General features: G+C 55.6%; 6 protein-coding genes across 6 annotated transcripts; 4 read left to right on the top strand and 2 right to left on the bottom strand.

Annotated features, from left to right (window-relative positions):
• Window positions 1-1,044: 1,044 nt before the first annotated feature.
• Window positions 1,045-3,619, bottom strand: CMQ_3274 (kinesin family protein; the record flags this gene model as incomplete). Its single annotated transcript, XM_014319212.1, has 2 exons — window positions 1,045-3,356; window positions 3,412-3,619. The coding sequence occupies 2 exons, from the start codon at window positions 3,617-3,619 to the stop codon at window positions 1,045-1,047; spliced, it is 2,520 nt and encodes an 839-aa protein (XP_014174687.1).
• A 529-nt stretch (window positions 3,620-4,148) lies between these two features.
• CMQ_3853 (mitochondrial protein) lies at window positions 4,149-5,649 on the top strand (the record flags this gene model as incomplete). The annotated part of the gene is made up of 3 exons (XM_014319791.1): window positions 4,149-4,374; window positions 4,459-4,577; window positions 4,666-5,649. The coding sequence occupies 3 exons, from the start codon at window positions 4,149-4,151 to the stop codon at window positions 5,647-5,649; spliced, it is 1,329 nt and encodes a 442-aa protein (XP_014175266.1).
• A 958-nt stretch (window positions 5,650-6,607) lies between these two features.
• Window positions 6,608-10,509, top strand: CMQ_3467 (Mg2+ transporter; the record flags this gene model as incomplete). Its single annotated transcript, XM_014319405.1, has 10 exons — window positions 6,608-6,829; window positions 7,172-7,488; window positions 7,553-7,592; window positions 7,676-8,108; window positions 8,162-8,334; window positions 8,406-8,551; window positions 8,596-9,037; window positions 9,148-9,561; window positions 9,627-10,082; window positions 10,156-10,509. The coding sequence occupies 10 exons, from the start codon at window positions 6,608-6,610 to the stop codon at window positions 10,507-10,509; spliced, it is 2,997 nt and encodes a 998-aa protein (XP_014174880.1).
• A 3,730-nt stretch (window positions 10,510-14,239) lies between these two features.
• Window positions 14,240-15,899, top strand: CMQ_3632 (uncharacterized protein; the record flags this gene model as incomplete). The annotated part of the gene is made up of 3 exons (XM_014319570.1): window positions 14,240-14,398; window positions 14,436-15,603; window positions 15,745-15,899. The coding sequence occupies 3 exons, from the start codon at window positions 14,240-14,242 to the stop codon at window positions 15,897-15,899; spliced, it is 1,482 nt and encodes a 493-aa protein (XP_014175045.1).
• Window positions 15,900-16,887: 988 nt separating this feature from the next.
• Window positions 16,888-19,058, top strand: CMQ_3415 (tripeptidyl peptidase a; the record flags this gene model as incomplete). Its single annotated transcript, XM_014319353.1, has 4 exons — window positions 16,888-16,934; window positions 17,068-18,042; window positions 18,105-18,246; window positions 18,309-19,058. The coding sequence occupies 4 exons, from the start codon at window positions 16,888-16,890 to the stop codon at window positions 19,056-19,058; spliced, it is 1,914 nt and encodes a 637-aa protein (XP_014174828.1).
• Window positions 19,059-19,165: 107 nt separating this feature from the next.
• CMQ_3624 (transporter mitochondrial precursor) lies at window positions 19,166-22,149 on the bottom strand (the record flags this gene model as incomplete). Its single annotated transcript, XM_014319562.1, has 3 exons — window positions 19,166-19,248; window positions 19,313-21,468; window positions 21,635-22,149. 3 exons carry the CDS (start codon window positions 22,147-22,149, stop codon window positions 19,166-19,168), a joined length of 2,754 nt encoding a protein of 917 aa, XP_014175037.1.
• Window positions 22,150-22,675: the final 526 nt, after the last annotated feature.

Raw genomic sequence — 22,675 nt, 5'->3', positions numbered from 1 at the left:
CAAATATACTTCGAGCTCAACGCCGGAGCGAAGAAAATGTGTAGAGCTTCGTTCTATTATTACTTAGATCTACGATTCATCGTTGTATCGCCGTAATAAAGATTGGCAATGTAAACAGGGATGGGAGGAAGTGGCTGGTAAGACGTGATATGAAAGACTGGATGTGCTGCATTGCTTTTCCTGATGTGTCTAGATGCAAATCACATTAATGACTTGAGCTGGAAGATGTAGTGACCAAAATTGTGGAAACCCAAGTTGGAAGGGGCAAAGCAATTCCAATGACCTTCATAGACATTGCGTTGTTGCTGCTCTTCAGAGTTGTAAAGGCTTCATCAAGAGAAGGAACGAGACGAGTTCTACATTGTTAGACGTGGTTAAAACAAGGAACAACCAGGAATAATGCCGATCGATGAAAAAATCGGACAAAAGTTTGCAAAATTCGGAAAGATCGAAGTTACAGGCACAGGAAACATCAATCAAGCATTCCCATTTCATCCGATTGAACGGCAAGAGCGAGCTTCGTTCTCATAAGAGTCTGGTCCCACCGTTGATAAAGACAATCACTCGCTAAAGACACCGGCCAAAGACGTTTGAAGCAGCGAGAAGCTTCTGCTTTTTCCGTCTGGATGTTGATGAGGTGGCTCATTGTTATACCTTGGGTCACCATACCAGTGGTGTTAGAATGTTGTCTTGGCATGCCCTTTTGATGATGGGCGATGGGCTGTAGAAACATATATCGAATTCGTGATGCGCGGTGGTATTTTACAGAGAACACGGACCTCTAGGCAGACTTTCCAGCCCAGGCTTTCACTTTAGTAATATAACCAAAATTCACCCATCCCACTGCCTCTGTACTGATCACGTGGCACGCATGATGGCTGATTTGCTATGTAAAATTCAATTTCAAAGAGAATAAGTGCAAGTCAAGAAAAACGCCATGACACCCACCCATGCAGGACACATGATGCACAAACCTCGCAAAAGCAGCTGTCCTCAGACGCCTCGCCTGTGCAACACTCTCCTCTAATGCTCTGCTTCTCTCTCTTACACAACCAATCCTGCGCACGCCCGCTCCACTGTCCGTCCGCCCATACCGGGGACGTTCCGCAATTCTGCCAGGGAGCCAATGCGCCGCGTGCTTACAGGGCTTATGCACTCAAACACATCGTGTGATGCGTCCTCTCTGTCCTCGTGGCCATCCAGGTAGGCGACCAGGTCGCGCGCCTTCTTCGCCCCCACGCCGGCAAGACTGCGAATCCGTGCCACGTCACGCGAGTTGACAATGTCCAGCAGATGCTTTTTGCGCGGCGTCAGCGGTGCCTCGTCGTCTGCGTCGTCCCCGGCGAGTCCCGCAACCGCTGATCCGGTCTTCGACTCCTTCAAGGCATCCTTCGCCTTGCGCCGACCAGCACCACCACAACTGCTTGTGGCACCCCTTGATCGAGCGTTTCCGCTCCGCCGGTGCGCTGTTCGTCCCAGACGCTTCGCATCGTCATCTTCCGCGTCTGCGTCAGATTCCGCTTCGTGGTAGTATTCGCTGTGGTCACTCACTCCCGTGCTATCGCCACAGTGCGATGCACGCTTCCGTAAGCTCTCACGAGCAACACCAGCACGTGTTTTCCGAGGCGACAAGGCGGACGAACCATCGCTCGCGCCAGAGATAATGGCCATCTTCACGCGCAGCTTCTCAATCTTGCCCAGCAGTTTTGCCTGTCCCGGGAAGAACGGCAACGCCTGTTCATAGCACCGCAACGTCGCTGCGTCGTCGCCTGCCTCCCTATGCTGTCGTGCTAGCAGCAAATACCGCAGACCCTCAGTCCGCTCGTCTCCATCGTGAGTGCTGTCAATGCGCCGCTCCAGCGCGTCGAGTCGTTTCTGCATCGATTCACTGGCATCCGCATGCTGCTGCGTCTCCAGTGCTTCTTCCGCCTTCCTCTGTTCGACGGCCGGCTGCTTCTGTGCGAGAGCCTGCGCTTCTTCTTGTGCCCGCGCGGCCAGCGCCTCTGCCACCTTACGCTCCACGATCTTTTCAATGTCCGCGGCTGAAATGACTGGAGCTGCCGGTGTTGCTGCAGGCTGCTGTACTGTTGTTCGAGCAAGACTTGCGGCCGAATAGGCGTGGACGGTAGGCCGAGCTAGTTTGGATGGCCGGTGTTCCGCTGCATCGGCTGTTCGCTTGTTGCTGGCGTTGCTGTCGTTTGACTTGGGCTGTCGGGACTGCAGCGCCCCCATGCGTGGGGCCGTGGCTGCATGCGAAGGCGGTGGGATAGAGGCCACGGCTGGAGCAGCAGGGGGCTTTGCCACGATGCGGTCGGTGTAGACAGAAAATGCCTTGATGGGCTTGTCGGGCTTCTCAGCCGTTGCCTTTGCTGCGGCGGCGACGCCAGTCTGGATGTTGTGGGTGTTGCTGGTGAGGGCGCGAAGCGGCTGTCTCGCGAGCCCTGCCGCAGACGAAGCGGATGCGTTGGAAGTTGAGGACGAGGTCAGGTTGGACATGGATCGGGGCGGCTGCTTGAAGACGACTTCGTTCTCAATCTCGCGTACCTCGATGCGCTTGGCACGCGAGCTGACGTTGAGGCTGCTCAGGGTATCGAGGTGGTAGCTGCGGATGGGGGCTAGGTTGAGGATCATGACCGTGATGCCGTTATTCTGGCCGAGCGACAAAATGCGGGTCATTTTGGATTCGCGGAAGGGGATGCGTTTCTCGCCGCGACTGATGGCGTCAACGCACTGGCTCAGCACAAATAGGCTCTTGTTGATGGCTGCAGACTCGACCAGTCGCTGTCGGTCATTCTCGGTGCGTCGGTTGTCCTCAGAGCCGGCCAGATCGATGGCTGAGGCAGTGCTCTCGCGCATCATCAACACCGTCACGCCGTCATCGTCCAGAGTCGTCTGGGTCACCTTGACCCGCAGGATCGCGTGACTGCGGCTGCTGTGGGCATTCAGCTTCGTCGCCGCCGTCACGCGGTTCTGGTTGGCTGCAATGTACAGGCGCTCAAAGTCGTGCAGGTCGACACACGGCTGTTCCGACAGGCCAATCACAAATGTCCGGTTATCCTTTTCGCGCAGCGGCAGTCCCGACGGCGTGCGCTTCTCCGGTGGCTCCAGTAGGTCGTACACCTTGTCGTTATAGATCTCGTAGTAAGATAGTGCTACCGTGACGATCGCCGATCCGTCGGCATCCTTGTTCATCTTCTTGGCGCGTCGGAAGACATGACTCAGCAGCCGCGGGATCACACCGCGATCGGCCAGCTTCAGTCCGCCACGCATCGTATGCGTCTTGCCGGTGCCCGTGACGCCGTACGCGAACAGGGTCAGGTCGAGCCCCTGAAAGAGGGCCTTGACATGTGGTGCGACTGAACTTGTCAGCAGACGGTGAGAGCAAGAGAGAGAAGAAGCAGGCAAGCTGACCTTCGGCGTTGAACAACGCCTCCTGCGACGTTGACTGGTCATAGACGCCATTGAACGCAAACGAGAACTCCGAATCGTTCTTCGGACTCGGGATCTTGACCACATTCACTGGGCCGCCTTCCTCGCTACTCTCCGCCCTCACAATAATGTCTTTCTCAAGTTCCCGAGGCAGCAACGGCCGAATTCGGGCAACGACGCGCACCGACATCGCGTCTTGGAGGAGAGGGGCTGCTCCTGTTCTTCACCGGGAAGGCGCGACAAGGAGAAGCTAGAGACGGTAGGCGAGAGGGACAAACGGCAGAAGGAGCAACCCGACATTAAAAAACGGAACAAAGGGAGACACGCATATAACACCGATTGGCCGCTTGGTGAGCTTGGTGAGCTTTTGAGCCTCTGAGCGTTTGAGCTTGAGCGGTGTGGTAGATTTTATGGTGTGCCGGGTTCTGCTAGAATACGGAGTAGCGCCAGGAGTGCTCTAAGAATTGGGCCGCCTCCACCCATGTCAGGCCGACACGCTGCCAGCGCTTGTTAGCGTGTCATTTAAGCGGGTCTTCGTTGCCAGCGGCAACCAGAAGCAGGCGGTGGTGCATCGTCCCGTTCTGGTTTAGCGCCCCGTACAGCCGTCCCGTAATTCGAAAGTTTCCGAATTGGTTTTTTTTCGTCATCCTGGCTGTCGCAACGAAAGCATTGCGCAGCTCGTCTTCGCTGCCCCCTCTCCCCGCCTCCCATCTCCCAGCATGCGTGCATCCTCCGTACGGACGCCGCCGGCACTGCCGGGCTGTCTGCGGGTGCAGTCGACGCCACGATATGTCTGCCGGCAATGCATCATCACGACGACGACATCACCCGTTATCGGCACCCGGGGCATCAAGATCAGCTCTGCGCCGGCCACGGAGTTTCCGCGCCAAACAGGCGGCGACGCATTCGGATCGACAGCTGCGGGCAGCGTGCGGGATGAATCAGGTGTGTGAGGAACCGGCCAGGCTGAGGTGGAGACGGTAGTTGGCATACGGGTCGATACGGTTCCGAATCGCTGACAGAAACCAGACGCCCGCTTCGAGGTCCTCGGCTCGCCCTATTCGCTCCTCTCCGTCACCCTCTCAGCCTCACAGAAGCTCTACACGCGGAGGGGCACGCTTGTTTCCGTCGCCGGCAAGCTGGAGAATGTAGGCAGACAGCCATGACAGTCTTGACGTTTGCGAAAGTCTCCTCCACCTCTTCTAACCCACCCCACCTTCTCCTCTCCTTCTGCAGGCCCAATCCACACTCTCGATCTTGGCTCCCGTCCGCCGGGGTCTCCTTGGTGTCCCCTTTCTGTACCAGCGCATCACATCGCCGACTCCCTTGACCCTGCTGATCGGCACCAAGGCTGCCTCCACCACGCTCTTCACCCTGCACCTCGACGGCACCACCGACTGGGTCGTTGCGCAACGCGACGCCCTGCTCGCCTGGACCGGCCACACACTGACCGTCACGCCTCAGCGCCAGACCTACGGTGGCACCGGCCTCGGCCTCGGCCTGGCCAACTGGGGCAGCTCTTTCCTGACCGGTCGCGGTCTCGTCGCCCTGTCGGCACCCGGATACATCTACCCCGTCACGCTGGCCGCCGGTGAGGAGCTGGCTGTACACCCCAGCCACGTCGTGGCCTACGCCGTCAACCGGAACGCCCCTCGGCCCTTCCGGCTGCGTGAGGGCGGCGCTGCTGCCGCCACCAAGTCGGCCACCGCGGCTGTTGCGAATGCAGCTAGCACCACTGCTGCTGGTGTGGGCGCAGCTACTGCTCGCCTGGCCGGCCGGCTCCACCTGCAGACACCGGCCATCCCGGCCGTACCCCAGTCTGTGTCCGGCTTCTGGAAGGCAGCGCGGGAGACGGCCACGTACAAGCTGGCCGCACGCGCCCTCTTCACTGCCCGCACTCTTCTGCGGCAGACCATCTGGGGCGATCGTCTGTTCGTGCATGTTCGGGGCCCCACAACGCTGCTGCTGTCGAGCCGCGGCGTGCGCATATCCGATGTGCTGACACGCAACGATGTCAACGAAATTGCTGACACCGAGGCCGGTGTCGTGCCCGCTGCCATTGAGAGGGTGACGCATCTGGCGGACAAGACAGGAACGGACAGCGAGAAGGCTGCACCGTCCGCCTCGTCCGAGGCCGTGGCTCTCCATGTGGCTACCGTGCGCCAGGACGGCAAGGTCGAGTTCTCCGACGCCAAGGACCTCAAGGAGTTTGTGAGGTGAGGAGAGAGAGAAACTGCACATATACAAAGCACTGATCTCTGCAGTCGCCACTACGCGACCTGTATGTACGATACTCACATGACGACTTGGACAGGGCTGCGGCCTGTTTACAATGCTTTCCTTTGTCTGTCGACGTGGGCGTCCATAGTCTAGGCGTAAATGGCAGTGAACAGCTTATGAGTATGCACACAGGAGAGCAAGTGGCGGCAAGTGACTGTACTTGACACGGCGTAGATTCCGAACAGTTTAGCAGCAGAAGTGGGATCATACTCCGTAGCTCCTCCAATCTTGCTTTTACCTTGTCCAAGGCCAGACCTACTTCTCGGACATGAGCTTTGACCGTTACATAAGAACGGTTCGTGAACATCTCTAATAAAACGGTGTACTTGTAATTATAAGTCACACTGGTATAACAAATAACATAACAGCGATATATAAAGGAGGGGGAAAAGCTAAAAGAAATAGGCATTGCTGATAAGGTGGCAGAAGTGAATTACTTTAGGCTAAAAGCTATGATAACTTTCTATTAACAAGTGTGATTAAATTGTTATTGGCCGAACTTTTAGTTAAGATGGTGAAAAAGCAACGTATCTTTCAATTAAAAACAGGTAAATAGGCAAAACTCATGGCACGAATGGGAATATATTCCCTTTAGTCCAATACTTTGATAACAAAGATCGCCTTTATCCTATCGCCATCCTCTATTTGGTGGAGCGTTCAAGACCTTGAGATAATATACACTTTCCTGGTACAGTTTCAGGCAAACGTCTGGAGGTTATGTCCGTGTGATTGGCCACATCGTGTGTTTGCATATCAGAGCGAATGAGAGGGAGAGGGGTAAGAAGGATGGGAGCAGACGAACCCGTGGTGTTGCGGGGTATAAGAACACTGTCTTCGGATAGCTCTGGCTGTTCTTCACTCTACTCTTTATCCGACATCCATTTGTTCATTCGCAAAGATGTCCGTGTTCTCAGCCGATGAGGATGTTATAGCCCGGCCGTTGCGGAGCAGCACGTGGTCACCAGAAAGCACCACCCAGCCACGTGCAAATGCGTCTGAACAGCGGCCTCCGTCCCCGTTGTTTAGGCCCGGTCCTCGCTCGCCTTCACAGCGGCAGCCGGGCAACCTCCACAAGCAGAAGCTTACCTCAAGTGACAGCAGCAGCAGACGAGGCTTACGGGTAAAAATTATCTTTCCATCACGATCACGATCACGATCACGGTCACAGTCACGGTCACGGTCACGGTCACCGGAACGTATCAGAAGGACCCGGTCCCGAGACGACATTTCGGTGACTACGCCATGGATGGATGCAACCAACCGGCCTGACAGGCGCAGACGCGTGCGCGTAATGTCCCCAACGTCTTCAGATGAAGAACGCCAGCCTAGGAGAGCGTATAATGAGGACGGTGACAATCATGAAGACATTGACGATGCCAACGATGACGATGACGATGACGATGACGATGAACTACATTACCGTGATCGGGGCGGACGAGAATTTTACACGAATACCAATGAGCCTGCGGCCGTATACTCGTTCAAGCCGTCGCAGTTGTGGAACACAACGTCGTCGTCGCAGCTGAGCCTATTGGACCTTGACGAAGGCGACGACGGTGGCGGTGGTGACAAAGAAGAGAACGTCAGCGGTGGTGCAGTAAACGGATCTGAGAACAAAAACGACGCAAGCGGAGGCGCCAATTTGCGCGAAAATCAGAAGTTGCTGAATGTATTTGAATCGCAGTACAGGGGCGATTATATCCTGGGAGGGACGCACAAGGCCAAGCTCTCGGCGGTCCTCAGTAGGCGGCCGAAGCACCAGCCTCTGTTCCGATGGCTGTGAGATCCCTGTCCACAACAGAAACCAATATCAATACCGTTGTGGCTAAAACTAACTTTTCAGGCACTGTACGCGGAATCCGATGGACTTTGAAGATTTTTCGGTAGGCTTTTCTGCCGATCTTATTCTCGAATTGCCAAAAGCATGGCAGAGGCCCTTCTGACAAGACAGCGAAAATTGCTGCAGGCGAGTGGCCTGACGACGGCCGAGAAAACCGGTATTCGCGAGCTTCTTCCACGGGTTCAGCGTAGATACGTAAAGACAGTGCAGACAGCCAGCGGTATGCGGGTTCAATACATGACACCGAGCATAATCTATCATCCACTGTCACACGAGGCCCCGGGTAAGAAGGCCAGCACTCAAAAGAGGCGTACTCTGACGTGGGTCTGTCTGCCATATCTTTCCCTAGAGAAGTACTCAGGGCTGCAGAGCGGCGGTGATGGCAGTCTTCGCAGTGGAGTCATCCCACCGAGTTTTCCGGTCGCGACACTGCTGCAGAATAAGAACACACGGACCGGTCAGGACCGTGACATGCGACAAGCCGTGTGCCAGAGCCCAGTAACACCATCCGGGATGTGTTTCCATGTGCCACAGCTGTGGATTGTGATGGTGGACAATAGTAGGTGCTGGTGTGAAGTATGCTCTTACTTATCCAGACGCTGACCTGGGCAGCCTTTCTCTTCACCTATGGCCGCATGACGGATAAGGAGCTCCGAGGCGATGGCATCAGTCTAGTGCTGCAGCCGATTTCGGACACCACACACACACAGCCTTTGAAGGTGATTGCAGTAACCTTTGAAAAGGTGCTGTGGTCGATTCCCCTCGAAGAGTGCATTTCATGGCTGGTGCGTCAGGGCGTTTCAATTTTCTAAAATCCGTTCCTCATGATGCCCGCTTACCAATGACTGACTTTCAGGACTTTGTCGGCCACTTTCGCGAGTTCTGGCCGAGCCGTGTACAGTTCTTCCGTCACGGCCGGGCCATCAATGCCGACGACTGGTCGCGAATATGGAACAAGGCCCGGCACATTGACGATAAGATCACATTAGAGATGCGAATTGGGTGAGTCTATTTTGCCCGAGTCAATCGACAGCACTGACGTCTAGGCCTAAACCCGCACCGCCTCCGGTTGGCGTTCTGTTGCCACTGGGAGATACCCACGAGGCTCCAGCGAGGCCGTCCACATCTACAACTGAGGACAGACTTACAGCTACGAGCCAGGCAAAGTTAGCCGTCTTTACTTGTCTGGCTGGCGTGCTGTACCTCGAGAGCGGCACAGTCAACCAAGATGTGCTAGACGACAGGCTGCGTGAGGTCGAAAATTACCTGCAGACAAAAATATGCTTCAGCGACCGGCGTATTTACACGGCATGTCCGGTTATGACGCGTGAGACTGTGCGCGCGAAGCTTGCGGCCGAGGGCGCACAAGCAGCCCCAGAGGGTCTACAGCGGACGGGCATCTCAGAGTATGAGATGCGACTCGACATTTTCAACGCTGCCGACGTGGTTTTCCAATTCTTCTTTCCTCTAAATGTCGACGTGCCAACGGTGCGTAAGTATTGGGGGGCGCTAGAACAAATGATCCAGGTAGGATTTGTATTGTTTCTTTTTTGAACCAATTTCTATCCAAACACGCTGACATTGTGTTTGAACTGTAGGGCGGATCGGAAAATTTCAAAGTTTTCGGACGAACTCTGCGTATAGTCCTGCGCAGGTTGAGCAGGAGAGTGCAAATGTTCCAGGAGTTGTTTGGCGGGACTGGCCTGCGTGAGCCGGTCCAGCTGGCCACGGTGCCCAACGAACTTGTCGATGCATGGATTGACCTACTGATGTTTCTTGTTCTCCTGCCTGCGTATACGGGAAAGTGCAGTCAGCTGCTGGAACACTGCAATACACTGCTGAGTAGCGGCATGGCGGCGGCCGTCCTGAAGCTGTCAGACCAGCCGCTACTGGCCCGAGTCGTCGTGCAGCCGATGGACTTGTTAGCGTTGCTAAGCATGCCCATTATGCAAGACGTGACCGGAGGCCTGCCTGATATCTGCGAGTGTTACTCGGCGGCGCTGGAGTCGATGGTGAGTTTTGGCCAGCAAGTAGGAGGAGGCAATGTGATAGACGGGAATCTAAGCTGACCGCTTAGAAATCTGAGATTGCTTTGCAGCGTCCTGATCGTTCGCGCGACTACCGCATCAGCCTGCTGGTCGAGGAGATCATGGCCGTGGAACGTGTCGTCACGGCTCAAAGCACCATCTTCCAGATTCTATTTAGATATGGAACAGCAACCGATCATACGTCGAATGGTCACGAGACACTTTCAGAAATCTATGCTTGGGGCTACCAGCCTCGCGAGTTTAGCAGAGAGGCGAAATCATCTAATGGTGGTAGACGTAATCAATATTCTCACATAAGAGAAACATACGCATACAACGGCGTGGCTACTGCTAAAGCAGATTCCCTGGCTGACGTCGGCAAACTGGCGGCAACAGACCCATACGGCTACCGCAGACTACTGCTGCACGAGTGCCAGCGACTTCTGGATGACCGCTCTGAAGACTTTGACATGTTGCGCAACTGGGCGGCGTCCCTAGAGAAATCGGTGAGTTTTGGAGTTGTGTGACGGCTTTTTGTAGAAAGGTGTCTGCCTCCGTGTTCATTGCGCTAATTTGCAGAACCAAAACAAAGTCGACACGACCAAGGACCGGCACGACAATGCCCTGTACGCGTTCACGATTGTGACCGTCATCTTCCTGCCGCTGAGTGCTGTGGCCAGCGTCTTCGGCATGAACACCAACGATGTGCGCAACATGGAGGTAAACCAGTGGGTGTACTGGGCTACGGCGCTGCCGGTGACCTTGGTCGTCGTGCTGCTTGGCCTGCTCTGGACCGGCGAGTTGGGCAACCTGGTGCGCTGGATCCAATCGTTTGGAACGCCAGTGGTACCGGTGGGCTACCAGAAGCCGTTGGGTAATGATTCGGAGGAGGATTTCCCGTCAGTGGTGGTGAGGAGATACAGTAGAGACTAGGTTATGTATAAGCGAAGGGCTGGCAGCATCTAACGTTGAGTATGATACATGTACGTACTAGAAATTTAACAGAACTTTGTTTGCACTATCTAATGCCACAAGACTAATAGTAGATGTTACCTTAACTGTACATACATTGATATTGCTAAGATAAGAGCTATATAAGACTATCAAACTGATTGTCCACGACCATGCAGACGTCGATGATCGGCAGAGTTTAGCGGAGATGACAGCGATCGCTTGCCAGGGCTTGCCATCTACAGCGAAGATCTACGGGGAAGTATGGTAAAGGGAGACAGGCAAGAAAAACTGTACATATTTGCCAGTAAAATTAAATGCGTTGTTATATTCGCCAACGATTCTTGTATCGTCTCCGTTTCGGCCTCTATTGTTTCCCTCCAAGCACGCCGTTCCCTTTGCTTATTCTCCTGCATAAGCTCATTTCCAGGCTTCCGCACATCCTGCGTATTCTCAGGGTAACTACAAGAGAGAGCCCGGGCCTTCCGCACTTGTCTACAGTACATTTTCCCATTTACGTCAGCCATAATTTTAGCACGTACCTCCTCAGTAGGTAGGCAAACCCAGCCGTACAGGCCATCCGGTCTCATTGCCGTTGCGGTTGGGTGGTAGTCTGAGAACATATTGTATAATACTTGCTCATCCCAGGCGAATAGAAACAGTAAACGGATACTTATGGAAAGGCTGAGGACGGAACTGTCCGCACATTCTCTGTTTTGGTTTTTTCTTGAGCAAGGGTTTCCAAGACCAGAACTGCAAAGTCGGCATGTTCGTAGTTGTGCTAGCCAAATAGGCATGATGAAAGAAGTGAACAAGAACGGCCAACTCACGGACAACATCGGTCTCCAGTGTTAGTTTCCGCTTCGAATACATAACAAATAGGCTCGGGCTTATAGACTAGTCCCAGGCCTGAGCCCAAGACATGAAGCCCAATCCCCGAGGAGCATATGCCTACAACCATGTATATATATGTTCTAGGTTGTGTCGATTGTATAAGCCAAACCAGACCAGAAAACTGTATTTTATATTTATTCTATTGGTCTACCTACCACTTCCACTGTTTGCTCCATAATTTCGTAAGGATCCCTTTGCCTGTTTCTCGTAAGCCGTACATTGGATACAAGTCCACATTTGTTACAACAAACCAGAGACTATGATGATCTTAAAGCCCACAAAAATGCTCGGAACCTGCCTAGAGAGTGCTGGTTGCAAGCTGGGGCAGACTGACTCTGGTACGGGAGAATGCCTGCATCGCCTTAATCGCCTCGTAGTTCTTCCGTCGCCGTGCAGCTGCCTTTGGCATCATGGGTTTGCGCTCGTCACTGGGAGGCTTTGTACTGCCCTTAATGCTTCACAAAATCACCGCACATATCGGCTTTCCCTGGACCATTGGATGCCTTGCCTTCCTTTCCCTCACATTGTTGTCCGTCTGCTATCTGACCGTTCGCTCCCGTCTGCCACCACGTCCACAACCGCTCATCATCGCCGACTGTTTCCGCGGCTTAGCCGAGCCTGAATACATCTTCGTCATTATTACAATTTATATATGTTTTTCAACCTGCAAAGCTGCTACCGTACCTCATACCAATCATCAACGCTGACAGCATCGTGGTACGCATCATCCCCGGCATCGCCGCCGACCGATTGGGCCGCTTCAACACCATGATCCTCGTCACACTTCTGTCGGCCATCATTACCTTGGGCGCTTTGGATCCCCGGAAACTTAACTGGCGCCATCATCATCTTTGCCGTCATCTTCGGCTTCAACTCTGACGGCTCTCATCGCTCAGATCCCCGACATTCGCCGGATAGGCGTACGTACGGGCACAGTCTACGCTGTCCAAAGTGTGACCACCCTCACTGGCTCGCCTATTGTTGGAGCCATCGTCAGTGACCTGGACAGGAGATAATTGGGCCTGAAGTTCTTCTGCGGACTCAATATGTAGTGCCGTTCTATTTATTACCGCCCGTGTCGTGCTAGTCGGTTTTAGCCCAGAAAAGAAAGTATAAAAAGGGGCAGCAAGAATTATAAAGCGTGCTGAAACCGTGTTGGTACCGAAGGGAGAAAGATACATAAATTGTCGGACCTTATCTAGAATCTTATAGCATATACTCGTCAATAGAGTTTCTTCTACCCCAAACTGATAACCGGGATAGGTCATGCCTCCAGCAAAAACTTGGCGAAGCATCTATATATGTACGCAATGGGCCTAGCGAGAAAGGAGATCAGCCAATGGAGATTTAGTAATTTCTAGCTTACACGTATGGAACGGCATAGAACGTGGACTGTGTAGGTGAAATGACTTTAACAAAAAAATCCATAGAGGATACGCCATAAACTACGGAGTATAAGAGCACTCGGTAAGCATGGGATAAAAACCGATAGAGCCAAGCATTCAACAGGGACCCGTCCACAACCCCTCAGTTGGTACACTCCGGCACAGGGCTGCTTAGCGCCAGTGCTAGATGCCTAGGTGGAGCTGGGGAGAATGGGCCGACTTTGCACAGTGCCTGAGACAAGATCACCATCTCTTACCCTCTTAAAGTCAAGTACAAGTAAACAATAAATCCTGCGACCAGATCAATGGATTGCACAGATACGTAGTGAGATTCAGGCCCGATGCTAAGAAATTCAAAATGAAATTGTAAGCTCATAGATGTTTTATACAGTGGTACACGCAGAAGTAGCAAATCACAGTGTGATTCACTAACCACCGAAAAGCCATGCACTATTTTACTATTACAGGCAGCGAGAAAATAAGCCGCAGAAGAGAATGTTCAAGCATGTGTCAATTCCCTGCGAAACACATCTGATCGTGTAAATGCGTGTAAATATATACAATTACTTGCACATTTCCGACAGGAAGCTTTCGAGAATAAGAAGTGTGCACAGACGCCGACCTTAAGCTTTGAGGTCAAGGAGAATTCAATGTCCCACATTTTGTTCAACACGCGTCGATGGGTTATTTTTCCTTAATCTTTTTTTTCTTTTTTTCCTCTTTTCCTTTTCTCTTTTATTTTTGCTCTCCTGTCTACAAAACCGCGACAACATTTTTCTTTCAAATCCCGAATTGTGTCTTTTTTCAATCGCCAACATCAAATTTGGTGACGAAAAGAGACGTTTAAAAGAAGGGAACATAAAAGAGGCTCCTTCAAGGAAGTCGGCCCTTCGATTTCTCTTTTTACCCTTTGTTTCCTGGGGTATCTTTCTTTTCTTTCTTCACGCACCCCCCTTCTCCACCCCCGCTCTGGGTCAAGAGCGATCCCAACTTTTTCTCTTTTCACCTCTTCCCGTTCCATCTCGCCTCTCGAATTCCCGGTTCACCAACAGCACGGCACACACACTCGCGCACTGAGACGAAGTAGCCTGCTTCACCTTTGGGCTTGACGACTTTCTTTTAATCGCGACCGCGTGTGCAGAAAGCGGCCAACTGCACACAGACACTTGCTCCCTGCATACTCTCTTTCACCACCCATCATTTCTTTTTCTTTCTTCCCACCCAGTCTCGCTTAGGCTCCCTTTGATCCTGTGGTCTCTCGTTCGTTTTCGTTTCGCGCCTGCAAAGCCCGAGGTTGTATATCAATAGTCGCCGGCGCCATGCCTCCAAGAGGTAGACCTCCAGGGCGCAAGTCCCTAACCAGTCGCCACCAAAACGGAAAGTCCAAAGCAGAAAGCACGCCGAGAAAGGCAGGTCGCATACCGCGGAAATCCATGACGGACGCACCGGCTATTGAGAACGGTTCAGCTTCAGCTTCAGCGCCCGAGATCCACGTTGCCGGCTCTGCAGCAGATGCCAGGACCAGACAGTCAGCCTCTGACAAAGAGTCAAGCGCCGCTTTTCCGGTACTCACTCACACTCTGCGAGTTTCGGTCCGTTTTTTGCCATTCATCTAGCTGACATACCAAGGAGAACGTCACGGGCACAACAAGCTTGACTGACGAGCAAGCCGTGAGCCGCGATCTGTCACCAAGTGGCGAGACGATCTCTGACAGCAATTCTGTTGTGATGGCGGGTGCCGCCGTGCAATCGGCAATGCTGACAGCAGCTGCAGCGGCCAAGGCGTCTGCATTATCACCACCGCCGCCCGCGACAAATGGCCAGGCTACGGTGACGCCTGCCACGGCAGAAGCCAACGGACTCGGGCGACGCATTAGTCTGGTCAACGGCACTGGCCGTGGCCAGGCCAACGGAGCGACCAGTCGTGGTGGGCGGTATCGCGAGACGCCGCGAAGCAGCTTGGGTGCAGGCGGAGGTTATGCGGCGGCTGGCATCGACCTGGACGCTATTAGTTACCGGCAGCTGAACGAGGATGTGGACGCGTACGCGGTGGACCTCGACTTTTGCGACTCGCAGCTGGCGCAGCCCGACCTGACGCCACAGGAGATGCGCACACTGCAGCTGCGGCGACTTGACCTGGGCCATCAGATTCGCTTCAGCCAGCACCGCCGCGAGATGTTGGAGGCGCAGCGGCTGCTCAAGGGCGGGCGACCGCTGGGGCGCATCGTCCACGGCAGTGCAGGAGGGCGTGACAGCAGCGTCACGCTGGCGTCGCGGTCAAAGACGCTGCAGGGGCCGGCAGGGCCGATGACAAAGCGGTCGATGTCGGTGACGGCTCTGCCGGGCGACCCGGCAGCCAAGCGGGTGCGCGCCGTGTCCGAGGCCAGCGGACAGGACACAATCAGCGTGCACAGCAGCAATGGTTGTGGCAGCGACAGCAACGTGGACGGCAGCATGGTCGGCAGCCGGCGCTGTAGCCTGGATCCGGATGCGACGGCAGCAGCGGCTGATGTGACGATGCTATCGACGATGACGGCAATGACGTCGGCGACAAATGGGACGGACGAGGCGGATGAGCGAGACGCGACATATTCGCTGCAGCGGCTGGGCTTTTGGAAATGCCGGCTCTGCACGTCGGAAAAGTATCTGATGGCAGGCGCCGGACGGCAGCCGAGCGCGCCGTCCAAGTGGCCGCTCAAGGACATGGGCAAGCTCATGTCGCACTACTTTGACATGCACACGGAGCACGAGCCGGACGAGCGGTGTGCTGAGCTGGGCGATGCGCTGGACCGGAACCGTGAGTTTTTTTTTTTTTTTGTGGCCGTTATCTTGTTCCTTTCTTGCCCTTCTTCGCTCGTCCTTCCGCTTGTTTTTTCGCTCGTCTTCCAAATTCTCTTCTCTCGTCTTCTTCCCTCTTCCCCCGCTGACATTCCAACAGGCGGTCCGTTCGAGTATTGGCTGCGCAAGTCTCGGGCCCAACGCATCCCAGACCGGTCAATCATCGACCAGGTAGTGCAGGAGCTGCAGGACGGACGCGTGCCTAAGACGCTGCGAGATCTCTGCCGCGCAGCAGCGGCGTTTCCGGGGGCCTGAACCGCTCGGGCTGACTCCTCTCTCGACTGTCGCTTCTCGATCTCTGTCGGATGTCGCAAACCATTTTACATGTTTTCTGTTCGTATCATTGCATTGTTGGGAGCTCTCATGAATGAAATCGGCCATTACCAAATAAATGCGACTTGAAACACATAGCTAGACCGTCTACCGGACTCCACAGGTCATATCGTGATGTCATGCTGCTTCGTTCGCATAAATACGATTCGTTCGCGTGAATACGAAGCCCAAACAAACAAGTTGGCCAGTGCTTCCCGAAGCAGCAGGCGGACACCTATCGTAGACTCGTACGGAGTATTACTCCGTATCCGTATATTCAGTAGGCAACAGCCTATGTGGGCCTAGGTTGTGGCGGGCGCACTAAATCTACTTGGGGTCCTTCGGCAGACAAGCTTCTTACTGCGACAGGAAGCTGGGAAGTCCAGGCGGAACCCACTGGAATCGGAAGACCCAACCCGCGGACATGTAGGAACAGCGCCCACTTACAGCGCTATCTTGCTTAGCATGCTGGCCGCCATGGCGAGAGAGCTTGCGTCACTCAAAAACACCTTGACAAACAAACAAGAGGGCTCCTGCCCAAAGGGGATCGGCAGCTAATCGTACCAGCAGCACTGCCGCGGGCCTGAGCCCTGGCAGGTGCCGATAAAGCTCATGCCTAATTGGGTAATGCTGCATGGAATACGAAGTAGCTCCATCTTCTGTCTCGCTTGTTCTCTCTCTCGATCTCTCTCCAATCGGTACACAGCACAATCCACCGCCCGTTGGATCCGCGCACACTCTCCACACGCCTCCCCACACCCTCTCCTGATAGATGTGCAAGTCTTTACTCTTCTTGGCAGGCACTTGGCTGCGTGCTGGGAGCGAACAGGATCCAGCAACAGGGGCGGTAGCTTGAAATGGAACCTCGATCGGCGAGCAGGATGAATGAGCTGTGGTTGTTGACATGCCATCGCCGCCATTGCGGCACCACATGGCGACAGAGCACCATGCGCGAACACGAGCTGCAGTGGTCCTCCAGTAAGCCGTGGGTGCTGATATAAGAACCAGACCGTCTCGGTGCCTTCTCCCGTTGAGCTCTCTCTTCCACTCACTCCTCTCACCTTTTCCGTCTCTCCCTCCCCTCCTCTCTCCCCTCTCCAATGGCTTGCAGTACCCTCCGCGGCTCTATGGCCACCCTGGCCCTGGCCGTCTCGTCGCTGCTGCTCTTGCCGGCCGCCGAAGCGGCGGTGATCAGCAGCATCGACACCGTGCCCAAAGGCTGGTCGGTGGCTCCAGCGGCCAAGATCAACGCCCGGACTTCGTCGGCGCAGGTCTTCACCATTGCCTTGGCGCTGCAGAACATCGATCAGCTCGAGTCGCACTTGTTGTCGGTCTCGTCGCCGAACAGCGCCAGCTACGGTGCCCACGAAGATGTGGAAGGGATCACGGCCAAGTATGGACCCTCGGACGAGGCCGTGCAGGTCGTGACAGCTTGGCTCAAGAGCAGCAGCGCCGTCCAGACGTTCTCGGTGCGCGACGGTTTTGTCGACGTGGCCGCGACCGTTGACGGCGCCAACACCCTGTTCAACGCCTCGTACGACTTCTACACCCACGAGGCCAATGCGGCCACCACGAAGCTGCGCACGCTGTCGTACTCCGTGCCCGACCACGTGGCTGCCCATGTCGCCCTTGTCGACCCCGGCAACTACTTTGGCAAGACCGCGGCGTTTGCACCGCGCCGTGGTGCCCCCGCCCCCGTTCCGGCCTCTAAGACGGCTAGGTCCCCGAGCCTGGTCAAGGCTAGGGGCACGTCCACTACCATCGATGCCGCCTGCTCGACTTCCATCACACCTGCCTGCCTCAAGCAGCTCTACAACGTCGGCAACTACACGCCCGACGCCAGCTCCGGCTCGCGTGTCGGCTTCGGCAGCTTCCTCAACCAGTCGGCCCTTTACGCAGACGTGTTCACGTACGAGGAGCGGAACGGCATTGCGGCACAGAACTTTACCGTCGAGCTCATCGCCAACGCCACCAACGACCAGGACAAGTGGACCGCATCCGTCGATGAGGCCAACCTGGATGTCCAGAACATCATCGGCGTCTCGCACCCGCTGCCCGTCATCGAATACATCACTGGCGGCTCTCCGTACGTTTTATCTCTGTGTGTGTCGAAATGCGTGATCGGCCTGCTAACGGTTCGCTCTCCAGACCGTTTGTCGCCGACATCGACCTGCCCTCGGCTGCAGAAAACCAGAACGAGCCGTACCTGCCGTACCTCAGCTACCTGCTGGCCAAGTCCAACAGCGAGCTGCCCCAGGCAATTTCCAACTCGTATGGTGACGAGGAGGATGTATGTTTTCCCTTTCCCTTCTCTCTTTCTCTCTGTCTGCTGCTCCGTGCTGACTCATCCAGTCTGTCCCGTACAACTACGCCAATTACACCTGCAACCTTATCGGCATGCTGGGTCTGCGCGGAATCACCGTGCTGCACTCGTCTGGCGACATGGGTGTCGGTGCTGGCTGCCTGGCCCCCGACAACACCACGGTCGAGTTCAACCCCATCTACCCGGCCACGTGCCCGTACGTGACGGCTGTCGGCGGCACCGTCAACGTCTCGCCAGAGATCGCCTGGAAGGGCTCTTCCGGCGGCTTCAGCAAGTACTTCCCGCGGCCGTCCTACCAGGACAAGGCTGTCAGCGAGTACCTCTCCGATCACGTGAACGCGAGCACGGTCAAGTACTATGCCCCGTACACCAACTTCAGTGGCCGTGGCTTCCCCGACGTGTCTGCTCACAGCGTTTCGCCCGCCTACGAGATCATCTACTTCGACCAGCCAGGCCCGTCGGGCGGCACCAGCGCTGCGGCGCCTGTTTGGGCTGGCATTGTCGGCCTGCTGAACGACGCCCGCCTGCGTAGCGGCAAGTCCACTCTGGGCTGGCTCAACCCGCTGATCTACACCTATGGACCTTCGGTTCTCAACGACATCACGGACGGCTATTCCGTTGGCTGCAACGGTGTCAACTACCAGACCGACCAGTACGAGCCGGCTGGCGCTGGCATCGTGCCGGGCGCTCACTGGAACGCGACCGTTGGCTGGGACCCTGTCACCGGCTACGGCACGCCTAACTTCGAGGAGCTGAAGAAGGTGGTGCTCGGGCTTTAGAGGGGAAGGGAATAGGAGCTGTTGAAGGAGCGCATATAATAGGATCAAATATAAACAAATTCCTGATATTATCTGGCAATCCAAGCCGACGAATGTCCGTGTCGTATTTACTTGGTAGGGGTGTCGTCGTCGTCGGTGATGGACTCGTCGCCCTCCTCGACATCCTCGACCTGAAAGTTTGTCTCCTGGGCTGACGATCGTTAGCATAAGAAGAGAAAGGCCCAGAGCAACAGCAGCCAGAGAAAACAACGTACCGCTCCACAGCTCGGCATAGACGCCATTGCGGTCGATCAGTTCACGGTGGGTACCCATTTCGGCGACAGAGCCTTCTTTCAGGACGACGATGAGGTCGGCATCGTAGATGGTGCGCAGGCGATGGGCAACAAAGACGCTGGTGCGGGACTTTTCGCGCAAGATGCTGTTAATGTTGGCCATGAGGGCGGCCTCGGTGTGGGTGTCGAGAGCACTGGTGGCCTCGTCGAAGAAGAGCAGGGGCGGGTCTTTGAGCAGCAGGCGAGCCACGGCCAGACGCTGCTTCTCGCCGCCGCTGATCATGAGGCCGCGCTCGCCGACTTTTGTCTGGTAGCCGTGCTTCCAGGACTGGATGATGTCGTGGACCTGAGCACGGCGGGCGGCGGCAACGACGCGGTCATGGGGGGCATCGAGCTGGCCGTACGCAATGTTGTGCTCGACGGTATCGTTGAAGAGGGCGGTATCCTGGGGGACGACACCGATGCTGCGACGCAGCGAGTCGAGGGTGACGTGACGGAGGTCCTGGTCGTCAATCAGGATGCGGCCTTGGTCGACGTCGTAAAAGCGGAAGAGAAGGCGAAGCAGGGTGGACTTGCCGCAGCCACTGGGGCCGACGATGGCGACTTTCTTGCCGGCCGGTATGGCGAGGCAGAGGTCGCGCATTATGGGTCGATCAGGGTGGTAGCCAAAGGTCACGTGATCAAAACGGATGGCACCACCATTAGTCAGCAGCAGTGGCTGGGCATTGGGAGCGTCGCGCACGGCCACGTTGACGCGCTGCAGGCTGAAGAGGGTGTCCATGTCGAGCAGGGACTGGCGCAGCTCGCGGTAGACGCTGCCGAGGAAGTTGAGCGGCACGGACAGCTGAAAGACCAGCTGGTTGATCATGACGAGGTCGCCGACAGTGAGGCTGTCGGAGGCAATGCCGTCGGCGCCGAGGTACATCATGGCCGTGAGAGCGGACGAGAAGATAATGTTCTGGCCGCTGTTAAGGAAGGCCAGCGAGGTGGCTACCTTGATTGAGCTCTTCTGGTACTGGCGGAGAGCGGCGTCGTAGCGGGCCACCTCGAACGGCTCATTGTTGTAGTACTTGACCGATTCGTAGTTGATCAGCGAGTCGACCGCCACCGTGGATGCCCGATTGTCGGCCGCGTTGGCCTGGCGGCGGAACTTGGTGCGCCAGGCCGTCGTGGTGATGGTGAAGCCGGTGTAGGCAGCCATGGTGGCGACCGTGATGGCCGCAAACTGTGCGCCGTACTGGTACGTGAGGATGGCGCAGACCATGCCGATCTCGAGCACGGTCGGCAGGATGTGAAAGACCATGCTGCTGAGCAGAAAGCTGATACCCTTGGTGCCGCGGTCGATCGCTCGCGTGAGCCCGCCCGTCTGCTTGGCCAAGTGGAAGCCGAGGTCGAGGTGGAGCAGGTGGTCGAACACGTTGCGGGCGACGTTGCGGATGGCTTTCTGGGCCACCGACGCAAACACGGCGTTGCGCAGCTCCTGCAGCACGGTCGCCCCGATGCGTGTCGCCCCATACGCCAGGATCATGCTGCCGGCCACCGCGGCTGCTGTGCCGCCGGCTGCAGCCACGTCAATATTCATCGCGTCCACGATGCTCTTAAAGTAAAACGGCACCTGCACGTTCAGCACCTTGGCGCCCACCAGCAGTGACACAGCCAGCGACACCCGCAGCTTCGTGTCCATGCTACCGCTCCCGCCACGCGGCCACAGGTACCGCGACATCTCCTTCATGATCGCCCAGTCGGCCGTCCGCTGCTCCTTGGCCGATTTTTCCGGGCCCGTGAGCGGGTCTGTCGGCACCGCAATTTTCTTTTGTATTCGCACATCTGCCGCTGCTGCTTCTGACGCTGCCGCCACCTTGCCAGATCCGGCTGCCTTGTTAACTGCACGCCAGCTCGCCGTCGTCGAAAAGACCGACGCGGACAAAAAGACGCCCCGCCGGCGATCAAGCATGGCCGCCGCGGCCGGACAGCCCGGAGACCACGGTGCCGCCCACAACCATCCGCAGTGCACCCGTTGCGCGCTGAGCGTCGCCGCCCGCGGGATGCCACGTGCAATCATGGCCAGCGAGCGGACGCAGCCATGCGCATGTCGCGCGTTGTCGAGAATGAGTCGAGAAGAATCGACCGTTCTGTGTCTGCCTTCGAGGCGGGGCGGAGAGAGTCGCAAAGATCAGGATGTAAGCGCAGAAGAAAGGTTCTCTCGCATCTGGTCTCGTTCGTCGTGACCGTCTGCAAATCGCTCATCGGGAAAGGGCGATTGTCGGCAAGATGGGCTCGATGTTTCGTCGTCGAATTGCTAACATTTCCCGCCAGTGTTCGAAGCTCTTTAGCGCAATGATGCAATGCCCCTCAATAATGCCGAGTGCGGCGCGGCACGTGATGTCAAGCGATCGACCATCGATCGATCGCTCGGCGCTAAGGAGTTGGCTGGACTTGGCAGGAACCATGCACCGATGTATCACTGTCAGAATCCCTGTCTTTATAATATCCTTCTCTTCTCTGTAACCAACGGCCATCCCCACGTCTTTAGGTCCAGATATCGAGGTGACAGGGAGTACCGCAGAAGCCACAGAAGGCAGGACTCTCGGCATGTGTGCAGGGGCGGAAAGATGACCGGCGCCGTTGTAGCCGTGTCCGCGAGGACGCTCCAGCGCAGTCGCCAGTCCCAGTGGTGCTGCCGGCTTCCGGCACTCGCCGGTGCTCGTAGGAGAACATGGCGCAGTCTGGGCAGGGCAACAAACCGAGGATACGCGCAGGAGGCGCAGCTCAGCTAGCAGCGCAGAACAGCGAGGGAATCCAGCGAGGTGTGGCTCCATGTTGGATGTCTGATTGAGGACTAGAACAAGGGACTATGGCCATTAGTCCGTAATTTCACATAACGAAGAGTGGCCAAGTTCCCTTTTCGGCATTCCTCCGCCTGTTGCAACGGGGACGACAGTGCCTTGTAAATGCACCGTGATAAGGAAAACGGATTGTATTATCGATAAATCTACACTCGAGCCGCAGATGGTGGAGAGCCGCAAGTAGGAATGTTTAGTAAAAAGGGGTTTAAAGATGCAAAAGCCCATGTGTGACTGCAAACAACACAACTATCATAACCAGTCTGCAAAAGACAATATAGAAATATTAAGCCTTTGCTATTTACTAACATAGCTAAGACAATGTGCGTATACCCTACTCCCAGGTCTTGTTAGGCTCTAGTAAATGGCAGTTGAGAGGGAGGCCAATGTTACACAAAGGGAGGAGCACTGAGCTATCAAACTAGAGATAACATCCGCACTTTTTGCCCAGATCGTCGAGACCATTGCTTCCTTTGTTTGTTGTGTGTTAGCTCGCACTAAG

The sequence above is a fragment of the Grosmannia clavigera genome, assembly GCF_000143105.1.
Source record: "Grosmannia clavigera kw1407 unplaced genomic scaffold GCSC_113, whole genome shotgun sequence".
In the NCBI taxonomy this organism is placed as follows: domain Eukaryota; kingdom Fungi; phylum Ascomycota; class Sordariomycetes; order Ophiostomatales; family Ophiostomataceae; genus Leptographium; species Leptographium clavigerum.
Note: the sequence above shows the minus strand (reverse complement) of the source record. Positions and strands in the feature narration are given on the sequence as shown.